General features: G+C 46.2%; 1 protein-coding gene across 1 annotated transcript in view; it reads right to left on the bottom strand.

Moving 5' to 3' along the window:
• The window catches only part of BDP1 (BDP1 general transcription factor IIIB subunit), a 219527-nt gene that overhangs the window by 114186 nt on the left and 86936 nt on the right, over positions 1-18405 (bottom strand). The window contains exons 17-19 of the mRNA XM_082243266.1: positions 15477-15621; positions 10854-10918; positions 3771-4005 (exon numbers count right to left, since the gene is read on the bottom strand). Of these exons, the coding sequence (XP_082099392.1) occupies positions 3771-4005; positions 10854-10918; positions 15477-15621 (445 nt within the window). The remainder of the gene's footprint in view (positions 1-3770; positions 4006-10853; positions 10919-15476; positions 15622-18405) is intronic.

Here is an 18405-nt window from a genome sequence, read left to right on the forward strand (position 1 = left end):
AAATCGAAGGTACCTCTGATGACCCTCGAATATGGGGATGTGAAGGTACGCATCCTTCAAATCGATGGAGGCCATGAATTCCCCCGGAACCAGGGCAGCCACCACCGAGCGCAGGGATTCCATGTGGAACTTGCGAACCCGCACAGAGCGGTTCAGAGCTTTCAAGTCCAGAATCGGACGAACCCTGCCCTCCTTCCTGGGCACGGTGAACAGATTGGAATAAAACCCCCGAAATCTGTCCCGATGAGGCACCGGAACCACCACTCCCTGAGCCCTCAGGTCCCGCACCGCCAGGTGCAGATCCCGCAGGCGCTCTGGAGACAGTTGAAGATTTGAGGGAAAGAATCTGCTCTCCGGCCGAGAGAGAAACTCGATCTTGTAACCAGATCGAACGATTTCCAGAACCCATCTGTCCCTCACACGGGCCAACCAGGGCTGAAGAAAACCGAGCAAGCGTCCCCCCACCCCAAAACTGGGTGAGGGCGCCCCTTCAGGCCGAACTGTTATGGGCCGCAGGTCCGGATTGGCCGGACTTCTGTTTCCCAGACCAGGGCTTCTTCTGAGAGCCTTGGCCTTTGAACGGCTTGCCCTTGTAGTGCGGCCGAAAGGCACGAAAGGACCCCTGAGGGGGCCGAAAATTAGCATGCTTCTTCCCAGAAGCCCCCTTAGCCTTGGGGAAATGGGGCAAGAGAGTGCTCTTACCCCCGGTGATCCCCTTAATCAACACATCCAGGGACTCCCCAAAAAGGCGAGACCCATCATAAGGCAGATTGGCTAAGGTTTTACGTGAAGATTGGTCCACCGACCAACATTTCAACCAAACCAGGCGGCGAGACAACACCGCCACGCTGTGCACACGTGCAGCCAACGGAATCAGGTCCAGGTCCGCATCACACAGATACATGACACCCTGGTGGATCTGATCCACCATATCCAGGGTCGCCGCCGAGGCCGAATCGGCCACCAGGACGCGCCTAAGCATCTGCGTCCAACTTGCGATCGCCTGGGCCGCCATGAGAGAAGCAAACAGAGCCTTAAGCATAGAACCCGTAACAGAATAAGTATGACGGGCAAGAGACTCCAGTCTCCTATCCGTGGCATCACGGAAAACAGGGGATCCCTCTGCAGGGATCGCAGTGGCTTTGTTCAAAACCGCAATAGCATGATCCACTGGCGGAGGCACACACCACCGTTCATCAGTGGCAGGCGAGAAAGGATAACGCAGCTTAAATTTACTTGGTACCGCAAAAGGCTTGCGCAAATCGCGCCATTGGTCCTTAACAGCGCGCTGAAAATCAGCATTGCAGGGAAAAACCTGCGGCGTCCTGCGTTTTCTCTGCGTCCCATAAGCCGCCAAGGCAGCCGGGGGACACACCTCGTCCTGCAAACGTAGCGTCTGCTTAATGGAAGCAATCAACTCATCCATGATTGCAAGCTCTTCAGGCGAGCCAGGGGGAGAATTATCAACCCCCTCAACTTCAGCCTCTACCTCAGACCCCACTAGATCAAGAGAGGAGCGGGACCCCGAAAGGGGGGTCCCTGCCAGAACAGCCCCATCACCTTCACCCTCAGAATCAGAGGACAGAGCAACTCTGGGCCGTTTAGTAGATTGAGCAGCCACCAGCATTTGCACCTGTGCAGCAAGGCCAGCCACAATAGTGGCTAAATCCCCCCCTGGGGGGGAAACAGCGGTCCCCTGGCTTTCCACCAATACTGTGGGAAACTTGCCCTCCTGAGAATCCATTGTCCCTGTATGCCAGACAACCAAGGGTTAACTGCCCCTTTACAGCAAGCGCGGCAAGCGCAGCCCACCGCACCACACTCAGGCACAATGAGACCCCCACAGGGAATATACAGACTGAATACAGGCAATGGAACACAGGAATAGAAGGATAAAACCTGAGGAGACTCTGCCGCTGCTGCTGCCTCGATCGGTGCTTCCAGGAGAGAGGAAGTGATGCTGCCAGGGCGCTCTATGTAAGCCTATGGAGGCTACAAGAAAATGGCCGCCGTGCATGTAAACCATGCGGCCGGAGCGGGCGCCGGTAAAATGGCGTCGTTTGGCGCCGAAATCGCCGCTCCACAGTGCATAAAATCACACACAATTTAATCCCATTATATGGATACATGTTAGATCGCCGCAGCGATCGCTGTATATGCCCCAACATGCCATGAAAAACATGCCCCACAGCACACAGCTCCTCACACTGCCCAGCCTGACATACTCAGTGTCATACAGCTCCCCCCCCCCCTTGCAGCCCACAGCATGCAGCCGAGAGATAGGGAGACAAGCAGTGTGAATCAAAGGCAGGTTACACAGTCCCAGACTGAGACCCCCCCCAGACAGACAGGTCCCCACATAAATACACTTACCTCACATGGCGTGGGGAACCCGCACAGGCGAACAAGCCGCTGCACATGAGGCAGGGAGAGTCGCAATACAAGACGCACACAATGGCGGTTCAGAAACCGCACAGCGTCCGGTGAGGTAGCCACCTCACCAATCATCCCTGCACCGAACAGGGATGGGTCGTTCACTGTGCCAGGAGCGTTACCTGGCTGAACGCTCGATGGCAGACTGGGAAGCCACTGACCCACGACCTGCGACCAGGGGGATCAGCCCGAGACCCAGTCTGCATGATCCTCTTCGTCCGAAGAACTAACTAATGCTGACAAAAATAACAGCTAAGTAAAGGTAGAGAGAAAACTCAAACAAAATATTAAAAAGAAGAAAGAGTCTGGGACAAAAAGTCCCAGCACAGAGAGAGCCAGCCACTCCTGACAAGCTAGACATTAAAACTGGGATATGGTTGCAGGAAGTAGGAGGGTATTGACTGAGGGGACCACCCCTTGAGGGTGGGATATGTTAAAGCTTTATTGTTAACATATTCTGTTGCCTAGCTACTCCTTCGGAGCAAAGTCTAATACCCATATGTGACGAATATGAAGAGGCGGCGACTGTCGGAGGACGTAAGAGAAACTGAGTTTTCCAATGCAAACGCCAAGCATAATTTGTCAAAGCAAAAATCAGCAGGAGGTAAGATGGTTCTGCTTTTTCCTTTTCTTTTATTGAACCCATAAGAGTGGTCAAATACAAGCACTCAACAATGGTGGACCAACGTGAAATGTGCCCGCTCAGGCTCGATATCGGTGCCCCAGAGGGCAGCACTGACAGCACGACTTAGCGTAAAAGCAGCAAACCGATCCTCTCACTCAAAGAAAATTGAATGGATTGGTCACAAATAGGTTGGAGAGATTTTACAAAAAGCAATACCAGCATGCCACCAAAAGGAAGATGATTCTTTATGGAGAGGTAGTATCATAGCAAAACTCCTGTTGATATTAATAAATCATCCTTAATGTGCAAGAAACATTGCATAAACATTTTGCAATATTCCTTGTACAGTTTGGATAATTCTAACATACTCAATGGATGCTATTGTCATTATTTTCTCAATAAGACACGTGGCCACTCACTAAAACTAGAGGAAAGGCGGTTTAACCTTAAAAATACGCAGGGGGTTCTTCACTGTCAGAGCAGCAAGGATGTGGAATTCTCTTCCGCAAACAGTGGTATCAGCAGGGAGCATCGATAGTTTCAAAAAACTATTAGATGGGCACCTTAAAGACCACAACATGCAGGGGTATACAATGTACAGTTAACAGCAAACACACACACACATCATAGGTTGAACTGGATGGACTGATGTCTTTTTTCAACCTCACTAACTATGTAATGAAAATCCTATTTAACTCATGTAAAAACTTACGGTTTCAAGCACAGCCTCATTCTGATTGCAACTGGCTTTACTGCCAGTGACTCCTGTGGCATCTTCAGATGAAGCTTTATCACATTTCTCAGAGCCTTCCATGTCTTCACATTTTTGTTTCCTAGACATCTTCGTTGTATTGGGCTTTGGTCTTTGTAAGTATCCACGAACAAGTGGTGCAGGTTTTATGGTAGATTTTGTACAATGTTCATGGGACCTAGTAGAGGAGTCAGCCCTAAAACAAAAATGATCAGCATTGATCTTTTGAACGTTCTAATTAATCTTCACTTTCTGGACAGTCAAAAAGTGAGCCTTCAATTCTGAATGGTCAGTTCAATAGCCAATCACTTACAGGTATCAAAATGTCTGTGTCATCAAAAATAGTGGCTTCATTCAGTTTAGGAAAGATGCTGCTATCCTTGGTTCCCCAGAATAAGGCATTAGTGCATTTTGATTGGGTACTTGGCAACTATATGCAGTCTTGTGTGCATTCATCAAGTTAGTGTGTTCTCATAGGAAAGAAATTATATATAGCACCACGGATATTAGTGCGATGTCCAAGGATCAACTAATTGATCACTAATTGAGCATACTATAGAAGCTGACTAAAGTGCATAGTGCAAAAATAAATATTAAAGGGGTTGCAAAGTCGGAAGGTTTGTCTTAAAGCATTCTATGCATTAAAGTGGTTAAGCCACTTTTATCCACTTTATCCCATCATCTCTGTTTAAAAACCCTTTGTGCCCCTGTGTCTGTGTTTTATAAAAATAAGCCATTCTTTACCAGTTTTCAGAGCGCTGATTGCCGCTCACGTGACCCGCCGGCTCTCTCCTCTCCCAGGCTGACAGCTGCAGCGGGCGGAGCAGAGGATTCCCCGCTGACGTCAGTCGGGAGGGGAGGAGGAGAGAGCCGGTAGGTCACACGAGCGGTTATTGGTGCTCTGAAAACTGGTAAAGAATGGCTTATTTTTATAAAACACACTGGCACACAGGATTATTAACCACTTGCCGACTAGCTGCCATCGATATACGGCAGCAGGACGGCAAGTTCCCACGAATCACCGTACCTTGCCAGCGGGGAAGTAAATCCACAGGGCCGGCGGCTGCAATTGCCGTCGCACAACCGCGATTGCTCCGTGTGAAGAGAGAACGGCGGTCTGCTGTTGTAAACACAGCACACATTGTTCTCTCAGCTATGAACACAGAGCTCCTGTGTTCCTCCTATTTAGGAACATAGGTCTCTGTGTTGATGTCACAAGCCCATCCCCCTCACAGTTAGAAAACACCACCTAGGCTCACATTTAACCCTTTGAACGCCCCCTGGGTTAACCCGATTCCTGCCAGTGTCTCATTATTACAGTAACAGCGCATATTTTTAGCACTGATTACTGTAGTAATGTCACTGGTCCCCCAAAAGTGTCAAAAATGGCAGTTAGGGGTCCGATCTGTCACAGACCCGCTAAAAATCACTGATCGCCACCATTACTAGTAAAAGTATATAAAAATGACATAAATCTTTCCCCTAGTTTGTAGACGCGATAACTTTTGCGCAAACCAATCAAAATACGCTTATTGGAATTTTTGTAGCAGAAATGATGAAAAAATTAGATTTTTTTAAAAAAAAAATGTATTGCCAATGTTATATAGCAGATAGTGAAATATGTCCCTTTTTTTTTTTTTTTTCCTCGAATTGTTGCTATTTTTCTGTTTATAGCGCAAAAAATTAAAATAAAACAAGTGATCAAATACCCACAAAAGAAAACTCAATTTGTTGGAAAAAAAACATCAATTTTATTTGGGTACAGCGTCGCTTGATCGCACAATTGTCCATTAAAGTAACGCAGTGCCGAATCGCAAAAAAATGGCTTGGTCATTAAAGGGGGAAAACCTTCCGGTCCAGAAGTGGTTAAACAGACAGGATTGTATAAAACATTAAATGAACAGCAGCAAGAGGGGAGGGGGTCGGCACTGACACAGGACCAGACAGGCAGGAAGGGAGGGGGAGAGGGGACAGAGGACAGGAGAGCTGTGGATGACAGAGGCACGTAAACGGACCACGGTGTCAGGGCTCAGCATATTTATTAAAATATTAACCTGAGCCCCCTCTCGATCCAGCGATGTCCACGACTCAGCCCTCCCCTCCTCATTGGCTAAGAAATAGCAGTAGGTACCATTGGCTTCCGTTGCTGTCAAAGTCAGTTAGCCAATGAGGAGAGAGAGGGGGCGGGGCTGAACCGCAGCTCCATGTCTGAATGGAAACACGGAGCTGTGATTCGGCTCGGGTGCCCCAAAAGCAAGCTGCCTGCTGTGGGGGCATTTAAAGGGGAGGGAGGGGCCAGGAAAGAGGAGGATCCAGGCTGCTATAACATGTTTATCATTTTTATTGAAGAAAAAAAAAAAACTAGACTTTACAATCACTTTAGTAATATACAAAAACAAATTTATAAGTGATCCAAAAATCGTGCAAAAAATGAATAGTGTTAAAAAAAATATACAAAAAACCCCTTCATATGTGATCCAAAAAATATTTTTGTTAAGGTCATACAAGATCCCAAAAATAGGTTCCCAATAAAGTGATGGATAAAGTCTTCTTTAAGAAAGAATATCCTTCTGATTATTTTTAAACGACACCCAGTGTGATGCTTCATCGTTCACCTCAAAACAAACTCACCATAAACATTGGCTGGTCATTCTATAAACCAGCAATTGCACTCCACAGCAAACTCAAAAGAGTATTTCCTCACGCTGCTGTCCCTGCTGCAACCTCTCATATAATCACCCTGTCGAGTGAGATATGTACACAGAGTTGTAATCCCAAGGCTGCGGGAATGATTACAGCCAGAAAAAAAATGAATTTGTTTTTGTATTTTATTAATATTTATTTTTGCACTATGCACTTAAGTCAGCCTCTATATCTATAGTATGCTCTTATTGCACTTTTTTTGCATTTTGTTGCATTTTCTTTAGCAATTTCCCTTTATAAGAAATGTTTATTAATTGAATGTAATAAGATTGTATTAGCATGATATGTACTAGGTGATATGTTTCGATGGATTCACTACATTGTACATATTGAGATTCTTAGTTATCATTCTGAATATCATGAGTTTTAGTTCGATCTGGTGGGATCATAGATCTGCGCGGCTTGCTTTTTTCATTATAAGTGTGATGTCATAGCAGGATTAGCAGGTAAGGTTGCGGGAGAGTTATGTGCAATGGTATCACAGCTACAATTTAAGTACTTTAACAGCAAAAACAATAATCACACCCTACAATCCAAGTCAGGTGTTGCCCCCCCCCCCCCCCCCCCCGAAAAAAACAAACAAAAAAAAAAGCATAATCTCCCATCTATAATCCGTTTCCTCGAGTACAGTACAGGACAAAAGCTTTTGATCGTAATTAATGGGTTATATGCTGTACCTTCAGGTGATGTACTTAACACTGGCAAAGCCACTCAAAGCTTTAACATTCCCTCATATAATCCCTCCCATCATATGACACTCAGTTCTGTAGCAGGCAATTATAAAGCCAAAAATAAAGACGGAGGAGGTCCTGTGTCTTATCCTGCAAGATAAGGATTTTACAGGTTTTCAGCACCAAGCTTAATGGAATTCTTACCACCTTCATCCTGTGCAAAAGACATGGAAGAAAAGGGAGGAAAGGCATAGATTAGGGTAAACTGATCTCAGGGAGTCACCAGGGCATCCACAACAAATGCCCAAGGATCTTTGGTTTGTTGCTGAATGTGAATGCCAAGAGATCCACATCTGGCATCCCCCAAAGAATACAAATCTCTGCAATCACTTCCAGGTGAAGGGCCCATTCTCTAGGATCCAGCTGCTGAAAGCAAAGAAAGTCTGCTTCCTCCTCAGTAGTCTGACTGCACTTGAACAAGGGACTCCAAATGTAAACAGACCAGTGAAGGAGAGCCACCCAAATGGCACAAACCATGAATAGGTTGGTACACAAGCAATAAGACTTTTCCTCTGCTCGTATAGGTGTGATGACCCCTTGGGACATTCTTTTTTCCAAGGGCAAAAGAAAATGCTCTTTTTTGTGTTAATCTGAAGATAACCTTGAGTGTGGAGGAAGAAAGCTATGAAACCCCAGTTTGTAGCCTCTGGACACAACACTTGTATGCTTAAAGGCCCCTTAACTTTTAAAAAGATCTGCCTCTAGAACCAGAGGACTTGGGGGTCCAGTTCTTCTTACAGAACTGGAATATAAGCTTTGTCTTAGAGCCGGAGGCTGGTTGTTACCTGGATTCTAAAGGTGTCACCTGTTTCTGACCCGTTACCTTCTTTAGGCTTAAGAGCAAGCTTTTCCCCATTCACCATCTGGATGAAGGCATCCTTTTGAGGTCTAAAAAAAGCAAACATTCGCCCTCCAAAGGGCAGCCTTTTAATTTGCTTCTTGCAGAGAAGTTCAGCTGACAAAAACGTAAGCCATAGGAGCCTTCTCATGTGGACAAAGGTATACACTTGAAAACTGCCATATGGAATCTTCCAAGATGTCAAACAAGAAACTCAAAGCTTTCAGAATCTTTTTGGTCAGTCTCTCTGGAATGGCGCACACACTTTTCCCAGACTTTAAGAGCTTGGCAAACTCCCACCGCAGCCTGCAAAGCTGCTCATCTTAGAGAAAGGATGCCTTAAAGAAGGTCTCTAACCTCTTATCCGCTGCACCTTTAAAAAACCAGGATCACATCCTCTTGGACCACCAAGGCCTTGTTTAAGTAGGAAATAACTGGGTCAGTAGGCAGAACACTCTTGGGCTTTATTTTAATAGAAAAAAAAAAAAGCTGAGTCAACAGTTGGAAAACACCATTTCTAGTAGAATTCCTCACCAAGGGCTACTGGTGAGAAAAAAAAAAACCTTTTGCAAAGAAAACACCTTTTCTGGGTGATCTTAATTGGTGTGCATCACTCCTTGGAAATGAGGATGCACTGAAAAGGATTTTTTGGCAGGTGCTAGGGCCCAAAACCAGTGACCAACACTTTTATACTTCCTCAACAAGAGAACAGGGTAAGGAAAATGCACTAGTTTGTTTCCCATTTGTTCCAAACCAATGAGAACCTATGAGAGCGAATATCACAGCAGAGATATAGCTGAGTAAAATTTCAACCTTGACACAAAGTTAGCGGAGAACTGTTCCCCTGAAATAGCAGCAATACCAGATAAGGGTCCTTCTAAACCGCAGGGGGAAGCTGGCCTTCCCAGAACACCTATGTGGCAAGTCACCCCCAGTAGACAAGCATTTCAATACCTGCTGTGCCTGGTGTTGGAGTAGCTGCAACAACGGATGTGCAGAGCTAAAGACATAATGGAGATGATTTCGAAAGAATTCCAGTGTGGGGCGACCAGTAGGCCCAATCTTAGCCAATCTCAGCGGGCACGTCCATCAAGTCTTTCAGGGTCAGGACTACCCTCCTGGAGGATTATTGTCCTGGACCAGTATTGCACCCTACCAGCTTGATGTTAGTCCCGATTAACTGGCCTCTTCCTAAGCTTTTATATAGAAAATCCTCAGTGAGACATCTTTAGGCACATCTATCACCTAGGGACACCATCTAAAAACTGAAGCTAAGCTGAGCTGGGAGGGGTTATGCCTAGGCAGGGATTTTGTTCCCTACTGTACTGGCCAGTGTCCATTCACTTGAAGTTGGCAGCATAATCCAAGTAGTCATGAATATCAATTCGTCAGTGTCCTGTGATGTACAATAAAGAAATCAAAATTAGCAGTCAATGTTTGTTTTGTTTAGAAATTTCAGAACTGGAGTCATTACACCCATAATTGTAAATCAGACTCCGCTGCCCCGAAAATCTAAATCCTAGCATTAGTGTCAACTGTAAGTGGTGGCTGGTTTTTGAGAAGATTTTGCTACATCAGGCCCAAAGTAAAGTCGATTTTGTTTTCCAATATGAACAGAGCTCCCTGCAAAAGTAAATAAGTAATCTTGAGACACGTTCTTAAAGTGATTGTAAAGTCTCGTTTTTTTTCTATTAAAATAACATGTGATACTTACCTGCTCTGTGTAATGGTTTTGCACAGAGCAGCCCAGATCCCCCTCTTCTCAGATCCCTGGCTGAAGCTCCTGCCCTCTCCCTCCTGTTGAGTGCCCCCACAGCAAGCAGCTTGCTCTGGAGGCACCCGAGTCGAGCCGCAGCTCTGTGTGCCCATTCAGACATGGAGCTGCCATTTGGCCCCGCCACCTCTCTCCGATTGGCTGGGTTTGATTGACAGCAGCGGGAGCCTATGACGCTGCTGCTTAGCCTATCAGGAGAGAGAGTCCCGAACGGCTGAGGCATTTGTGGACATCGCTTGATCTAGATGAGGCTCGGGTAAGTATTGGGGGGGGGGGGGGCTGCTGCACACAGAAGGCTTTTTATCTTAATGCATAGAATGCATTAAGATAAAAAAACCTTCTGACTATATAACTCCTTCAATCATACAATTATGTGATACAATTAAGATTTGAGCAAACACAACATCACTCTAAATAGACATCTCTAAGAATACTGCTTGTGTTGTTGAAGTTGAAATGTTACTAAACCCACAACAGTAAAACCAGTCTGTATATGTGGTAAAGCGTGCTTGTGATACCCCCTGTGGAACCTAAAGGGTTAGTCCTCCGCATTGTGTAAAAATGTGGTTTGATCCGGTCTTCTCGGTTTTTCCCTCCTTCCACAGTCCCCAATCTATCTCCAGTTAAGACAGAGGTTAGGGGACAAGCTGCACATGCTCAGTTTGGTGTGTATTGCTGGAGTTTTGTTTTTTTTTCATGGGATAGTGCATGTAATCAGCACAGGGCCAATCAGCACTGTCCAGATAAGAAGGTCAGGGGTCCAGCAGCCTTATAGGATAGTCAGTCCAGAATAAAAAACTCCTCCTACAAGCTTTAAGCAGACACTGATGGAAGTCACAAAATGTCTCTAACTGCTAATAAGAAAAGGTATTTAGCAGTTTATATTTACTAAAACTATTGCATTTCCATGTACTGTGAGAGACCAGATATAGTGAAAGCAGGGTCCTGGGTTTAGTAACACTTTTAAGATAAGGTAAACAATTCCAAAAACAGCTTACTTTTCCTTGGTGAGAGTGTCTTCCTCATTATTGGATAAGGGTGTCAGGACAACATTGCAGGGTACCTTTAAAAAGCACACAAATGAAAACTAAAATTAGACAGGAAGATACATCATGCTCTTCATAAAATTCATAAAATATGAGCCAGCAAAATATAGTAGTTCATCTGGCATTAAAGCAGAAGTACATCCAAAATCCTTCTGTTCACAGTGAGGGCAAGGCTAATCCCTTGTTTTGTCTTTATTGCCATCAAAGAAAGTGGAAGGAAAAATTCACCCTCTCTGGCTGCTTTACTTTTTGGGTACTAATCGGAACTGGATTATCCTTACAGTATAATAATGTGAAGATCTTGGCAAGGATGAGTGACATGGAAATGCTGCAGCCATTATCCATCTTGTGCAGACCAAGCATTTCCATTACCCAAGTGTGGCAGAAGGTACTAGACCAAACATCACCGGTCCAAGTTCAAGAGAAAAATCTAAGTGATGGGATAGCCACACACAATCCATGGATGCAGGAACTATAAGGGGATATTTGCCATATTATAAATCTGGGACAGAAACAAATCAAATCAGAAACTTTATAGGACAAATATTTGAAGCATTTATTCACCAACCTCTACTAAAGCTTTAAAGTTGGTTAGGACCAGACACAAATGCCAAAAGCTAAGTCACCCATATGTCTTTGATCTTCCAGCATGAGGTTAATGTTCTTGGTTTTTTTCTACTGTTGTCAATGAGGGTACATGTTCTCTGCTCCCCTAAAATAAATATTGCTCCTACATTGCCCAGCTTTTCATTTTCTCATGTCAGCCCCCCCTGGCACAATCACTCATTAACCATTTACTGCCCAGGCCAATTTTCAGCACGGTTGCACTTTGAATGACACATTGCGCAACCATGTAACACTATACCCAAACAAAATTTGTATCATTCTTTTGGGACAAATAGAGCTTTATTTTGGTGGTATTTATTTAGAACTGTTTTTTTTTATTTTTTGCTGAACAAAAAAGACCGGAAATTTAGAAAAACACAAAAAAAATTTTTTAGTTTCCATTATAAAATTTAGCAAAAACTGGATTTTTGACTTAAGGTAAAATTCATTTCTCTGATATTCATTGCCTCCTGCAATGTCTGGAGTTTTTCCCAGGGAAGAATCACTCTGGCTGAGGCCAAGTTCAGAGTCAGACCCAGATCAGAGTCAGACCCAGGCCATTTTTTTGGGGACAGAACCAAAGCAGACTCCTGAATGTTCAGGATCCCATCAAATTCCCTCAGAGCAATCTCCAGGAGTCCAGAGCAGTCGGAGACTCTGCTCGCAGAAGATTGTCCAGGTACCCCAGTTCCACGATCCCCCGCTGATTAAAAAAAATTCCAGCAGAGGGGCCAACACTCCTGTGAAGACCCTAGGAGCAGGGGTGAGACCAAAGGTCAGCGCCACAAACTGATAATGCTCTTTGCCCATGGCAAAACATAGGAAGCACTGGCGACCAGCACATATTAGAATGTGCAGGTAGGTGTCCTTGATGTCGAAAGAAGTGAGAAGAAATCCCCCAGATGTAGGGACGCCACTACCATGTGAATGGACTCCATGCAGAACTTCTGAACTCGCACAAAGCAGCCTAGCGCCTTGAGGTCCAGAACTGGACGTACCTTGCCTTCCTTCTTGGGGACTGTAAAGAGGTATGAGTAAAAAGCCCTTGAAAATGTTACGAAGTCGGAATCATCACCCCTTGAAATAACAAGTCTTGCACTTCCCCAAAGAGACCCCGTAAGTGATCTGTGGACAAGTGCAGGTTGGAATGGAAAAAAACTTTCCGGGAGGACAAGATCAAACTCCCGTAGACTGACCGAATAACTTTGTGAACCCACTTGACTTGTACCAGGGAGGTCCATGGATCCGGGAACCAGCGAAGATATCCCCCTAACCCAGAAACGGGTGAGGGCGCCCCTTCATGCCGAGGCAGCCTTGTCCGCAGGTCTGGAATAGCCCGCTCGTGGTTTACCAGACCAGGTCCTCTTGGAACCTCTGGTGGAGGCCCTGACTTCTGATCCCTAATCTTGTGATTCTGAGACTAAGTGGCCGCTTAGGAGCTGAGGAGAATGGCCCATGTCTACAACAGGGCTCCTTGCCCTTGGAAGTCTGCGGAAGAAGAGAACTTTAACCCCCTGAGACCCTTAATGTTGTTACAAGAGGGAGATCAGATAAGGCCTTCTTAGAAGTCTAGTAAGCAGACTAGCATTTCAGCCAGACAATACGCCGAAGGACCACTGCTAATAGACAGCCTAGAATAGAAGGAGCCCTCATAGAAAAACTGTAGCCCCAGTACCAACTGGCCTGCCATCTGCACAAAGACAGGGGGAAGCTGTTCTCTCTCCAGGTCCCGTCGTAAAAGCTTAGCCCACTCGATCAGAGTTTGCGAAACCAGGGCAATAGTAACCAGCCACAGTGCACATATGGCAGGCCAGAGCATCCGCCCTCCTATTAGCTGGACCTGTAAAGATCAGGGACTCCTCAACCGGGATGAAGGTAACTCAATTTGACCTGGAAAATGGCGAGTCTACTATAGGTGGGACCTTCCAACTTTTACGCAGTAAATCCTCATAAGGATACCGCAAGCAAAAAACGCCTAGTAACCACTGCATTTTGGACAACCCCACTGTTTATGACAATGTTGTCAACGTAAGCGGAAAGAGGAACAACCTCGCCGCTTTGGAGGGGCTGTGGGTGCCAAAAGGACGTGGCATCAGCCACAACCTCCATTTTTAATGTTTCACGCACTGACACAAACCGTGCATCCACCAGCGCCTATTTAAGCGCGGCTCGAGGAGCAGAGGAATCATCCTCACTATCTGAGCACTCAGGGGGCATGGACGCAGACCCAGTAGTGTCGCTATATACTGAGCTTAACCCGAAAACATAATCAGGGGAGGCCGCCGACTGCAATCCAGCAAAGGGGATGCCAGCCAAGGGTCCACAAATGAACCACCTATTGGACCCCACAAAAAACAAGGGGGTCGTCCTCTGAGCCCTCTATAAAGGACATAGCCCCCTTAAAAGGGGGCTGCCTGCCGCGACGCGCCCGGTCGCTAAAAACAAGGCAGGTGCCCCACACAATAGTGGTGGTAAGACTGCCAATAAAAATTAAGAACCCCCACAGCGCCACCTGATCCAAGGGAGGTGCCAAGCTGACTATATGGCCTAGCAGGCCGCAAGCTGCGGCCAAAATTTTTGTGGAGGCCCAGCCGCAATTGCACAGATCCTCAGCCCGGCAGATGCCCAAAATGAAGAGTGGGGCTTTCAGCTACAGGCACTGGGGTCGCCCCCCAACGGCAGCGCCTGACTCGGCCACATAACCTAGTAGGCCCCAAACCGCGGCCTACATTTTTAAGGGCACCAGGACGCGAGCCCCAGCAGAGTCCACCACCCAGGGGCAGCGGAGGGGAAGGCAGATGCCAAAACGCGAGGCAGTGGTTTCAGCCATCCTCACAGGGTCGCCTCACATAGGTTTCGACGAATAGGCCGCAAGGCTGCGACCTACATTTTTGTCCAGATCCGGCCACGTGAGGCCCGTATCCGCGGATGGTAAAAACATCCACTCCCCCAGCCCGACAAATGCCGCAGGGAGCCCAGAAGACATCCCTGCCCTAGTCACTAACCCCCAGGATGGCAGGGCACCCTGCTCAACCCCCCCCCCGTTGCGCACCAGGAAAACCCTGTCAGCAGCAACTCCAAACAGCCCCTCTTAAGAGCATGTAGCAAAGCCAGCTCATCACCTCACCCGGGGAGAGGGAGTAGGGAGAGGGGGCAGGGAGTGGGGGACCGAAAGACCCACAATGACTGAAGTTTTAGAGGGGCTGGGGGGAAGAGAGGGGGACTCGGGGGTCTGACCATCCCAGGGAGGGGCCCATGTCCACCCCAAAACCCTACAGGGGTAGTGGTGGGACAGCTACTTCCCACACCAGGAAGAGGGTGGGAACGGCTCCGGACAGGACATCGCTGCATCGTGTCGTCGGCCAGAAGGAAACGCTAAGACTAAGGCCAAAGCCAGTTCGTATGCGTCCCCGAGGGAAGTTCAACTCGCAGGCCAGCCCACGTCCAGTGCGGCTATGTCTCGGCTGACCTAACGCGGAGCTGTGGTCTGCATGCCCTCACTGGCCAGACTGGGGGAACCCCAAGGATCTATATTATCCAGTTCGTCGTCCAGTCCGGCACTTGATTGTAGTTCTCACAGGAACAAAATTAGTGAAGAGAAAAAAAAAAATTACATTTAAAAGAAAGTTGCCAGGACCAGAGATCCCAGCAAGGAAAGGTAATTTTTCTCCTTCACTGATGTGTGCTGATAAGGCTGCTCTAATGGGCACTGATAGAAGGCACTTATAGGCAGTATTGATGATCACAGAGCGCACCAGATGTGCGCCGCAGCGGGGGCAGTTCTGGAAGGACGTCAATGGACTACAGAACTGGACAACCACACTGTAGCTGTCCTTTGGCTATCGTACAGTCAGGAAAAGATTAACACCTATTTATAGTTAAAACTTTCTGGGTCTTTACTACTTAGTTTGCTTGCTAGGGAATTGTATAGATGCTGAACAATTTGTAAATTTGATATAGTAAACAAACCATTGCAATTTCTCCAGAGTCCTGGGAATCAGAATTATGTGGAGATCTTAGTTCAGGAGAATGTGGTTTATCTTTCACTGGAGCTTTTTTCAGGTTGGGTTTTGGTCTTATCAGACGCCCTCTTATTGGCAGACATTTTTCTTTCCTGAAAAAATATACATCAAATATATGGTGAAACACAACTCAATAACCAGTACATTTTACACCACTATGATCACATACATGCATGGTCTCTTCCTAGAACTGTGCAGCCTGCATCACCATCTTAAATAGGAATTCCAGGTATGCATATTTTAGCCATAATTACATTGGTTCAGCTTGAATTGATGTAACTATGCATATGCCATACCTGGCTGATGTCCCTGGAAGCTCGAGATCACTTAAGTAGACACCCCTACTCAAATGATCTCCACTTGCTTCCCAGTCCCATTCTGAGCAGCTGCCCTGCTGTATTCTGAACACAGGAGGTCGCCCGCTAGACACGGGAGCCATGTCGAGATTGCTTTACATTTTCTGAATGAATGTAAAGTGTTTTACGATTGGAGGAGGTGGAGAGGCAGAGCATCACTTATCATAGGATTCACCAAACAGGTGTTCACCATCGAAATGCAAGCTAAGCAGATAAAGCCTTTAACCACAATGAGCATTCTGCAGGGCATCCAATGCAAAACAGCAGCGCCATAGGCATGAGTTGCAATTGTTTCAGAAGAACAGGGTCCTCAAGGAAAGGACCATGTTCTCTACTCGTTTGCTAAATTCAGTTAGCTACAGTTTAAAAAATGGACACGGCTGCAATGGCCGGTTGTAAGGCAGTATTACCCCTGAAGAGGTCTTCAGGGACTGGGTGCCATAGGAATGTACCACAACCCTGCACATGTATAGCACCCTGAGGTTAAGTACACTCACAGCACCATGTGCCAAGGTGAGCGCCAAATGTAGAATCCAGTGCCTGAAGCAAACATGACATTATGCTAATGCAAGATCCTGGTACGGTTCCAAAGATATACTTTGAGAGCAAGTGATTTGGAAACAGTTAGTGCAGTAAACAGACAGATATTCATTAAGGTGTAGTGAAAACTTTTAAATGGAATGCATTTAGAACACTTCTCCAGAGAACTAGCCAGGGAAATAGCCACATGCTCCGTGTACACATGCGTGTACATACTTTGAATATGCTGTAACATCCCAGACAGATTCACAATGAGTTGCAAGGTTGCCTAGTAGGTTATTATTCAGTTACATTAACGTGATATATAGTGGGATTTATGGGAAATTAGATTAGGTGATAAAGCGGGAGGGGGGGGTTGAGTAGAAGGGTGTAAAGTGAGGAATGGTTGGTTGAGAGATAGTTGGGTGGAGATTGTTGGGCAAACATCACAAGGGTAGGTAGATGATGAAGGAAGATTTCCGATACTGTCAAGTTATACTGACACCTAAAGGAAGATTTGACACTGGCAAAAAATGTTCTGGCAAGCAGTACCAACGGCATGATCATACACAGAGGAGTGGGACTTGTGTACCCAACTTAAATTAATTCCAAGAAAAGGATTTTATGGCTAGTATAAGTATCCTATTACCTTTCTTATCCATTGAGTGACATAGGAATCTCAATACTGTTGGAATGTCCAGTAATCCTACTAGAAAGTGTGCAACAGCAAAAAGAATACTAACAGGCCCAAAAAATAAAAAGTGAAGCTAACATCAGACAAGGCCTGAACCTGGTAAATACTTGAAAGTGATTGTAAAGTCTTGTTTTATTTTTTTTTTTAAATAACAAACATGTTATACTTGCCGGCTCCATACAGTTGGTTTTGCACAGAGCAGCCTGGATCCTCCTCTTCCCGGGTCACTTTTAAGCTCTCCTGGACCCTCCCTCCTGTTGAGTGCTCCCACAGCAAGCAGCTTCTATGGGGGTACCTGAGCAGAGTCAAAGCTCCCTGTGTCCATTCAGAGACCGAGCTGCAACCCGCCCCCCCACCTCTTTCCTGATTGGCTGAATGATTTGGATTGACAGCAGCAAGAACCCATCGCACTGCACTGCTGTCTCAGCCAATGAGGAGGGGATTCCCAGGCAGCTTAGACACTCCTGCAACATCACTGGATAAAGATGGGGTCGGGTAAGTATTAAGGGGGCTGAGGGGAGCTGCTGCACACAGACGTTTTTTTATCCTAATGCAAAGAGTAAATTAAGATAAAAAAAACTTCTGCCTTTACAATCCCTTGAAGAACAGAAGACCTGGTGATAAAGGATAAAAGTGATAAAGGAGGATGAAAAATATGTGTGCGCAAATGTGTCCTCCTCCACCACAGTGCGTCAATCACCAAAGCATGCAAATAAGCTTACCAGATGCCAGTAAGTGATGTGCCAATCAAACAGCCACTACATATGGATCAAGGTAACGAGGAAGACACGTGGTCCCTTGTGTCGTCACGCGTAGGGGAGGGGCATGGATGGACGGAGCGCTTCGCTGAATTGTATGCGAGACTGTCAGCTGAATCCACTGCAGAGGATCAGGACACGGCAGTGGCGTCTCCCACTATACCACAACGGTACCCTGGAGAATTATTTATCACTGTACGGCTTGTTTAAAGGTGCTTGGATGCACCCATAAAATGTGAGTGCAACACGATTTCTTTTTAATAATAAATTGATCTTATACAGTATAAGCACTATTGTGAGCTTCCTTTACATGTCATGCTGCTTACTGTGGAGAGAAACGACCTGTTTATGGGCTAAGATCACCTGGGATCGCCAGACACTCAGCATTTGAGCCTAATCTTTTCATATATGAGGTGAGCACCCAATCACAAGGGGGTGCACGTATAGGAGAAAGTAGTGACACCCTGGTCACCCACTTGGTTTGGGATCACTGCCACAACTGGTGGCTTGAGCACTAGTAGAAGATAACACAGCACTAATTTTGTCACC

The sequence above is a fragment of the Pelophylax lessonae genome (genome assembly GCF_965119305.1).
Source record: "Pelophylax lessonae genome assembly, chromosome: 1".
Lineage (NCBI taxonomy): Eukaryota > Metazoa > Chordata > Amphibia > Anura > Ranidae > Pelophylax > Pelophylax lessonae.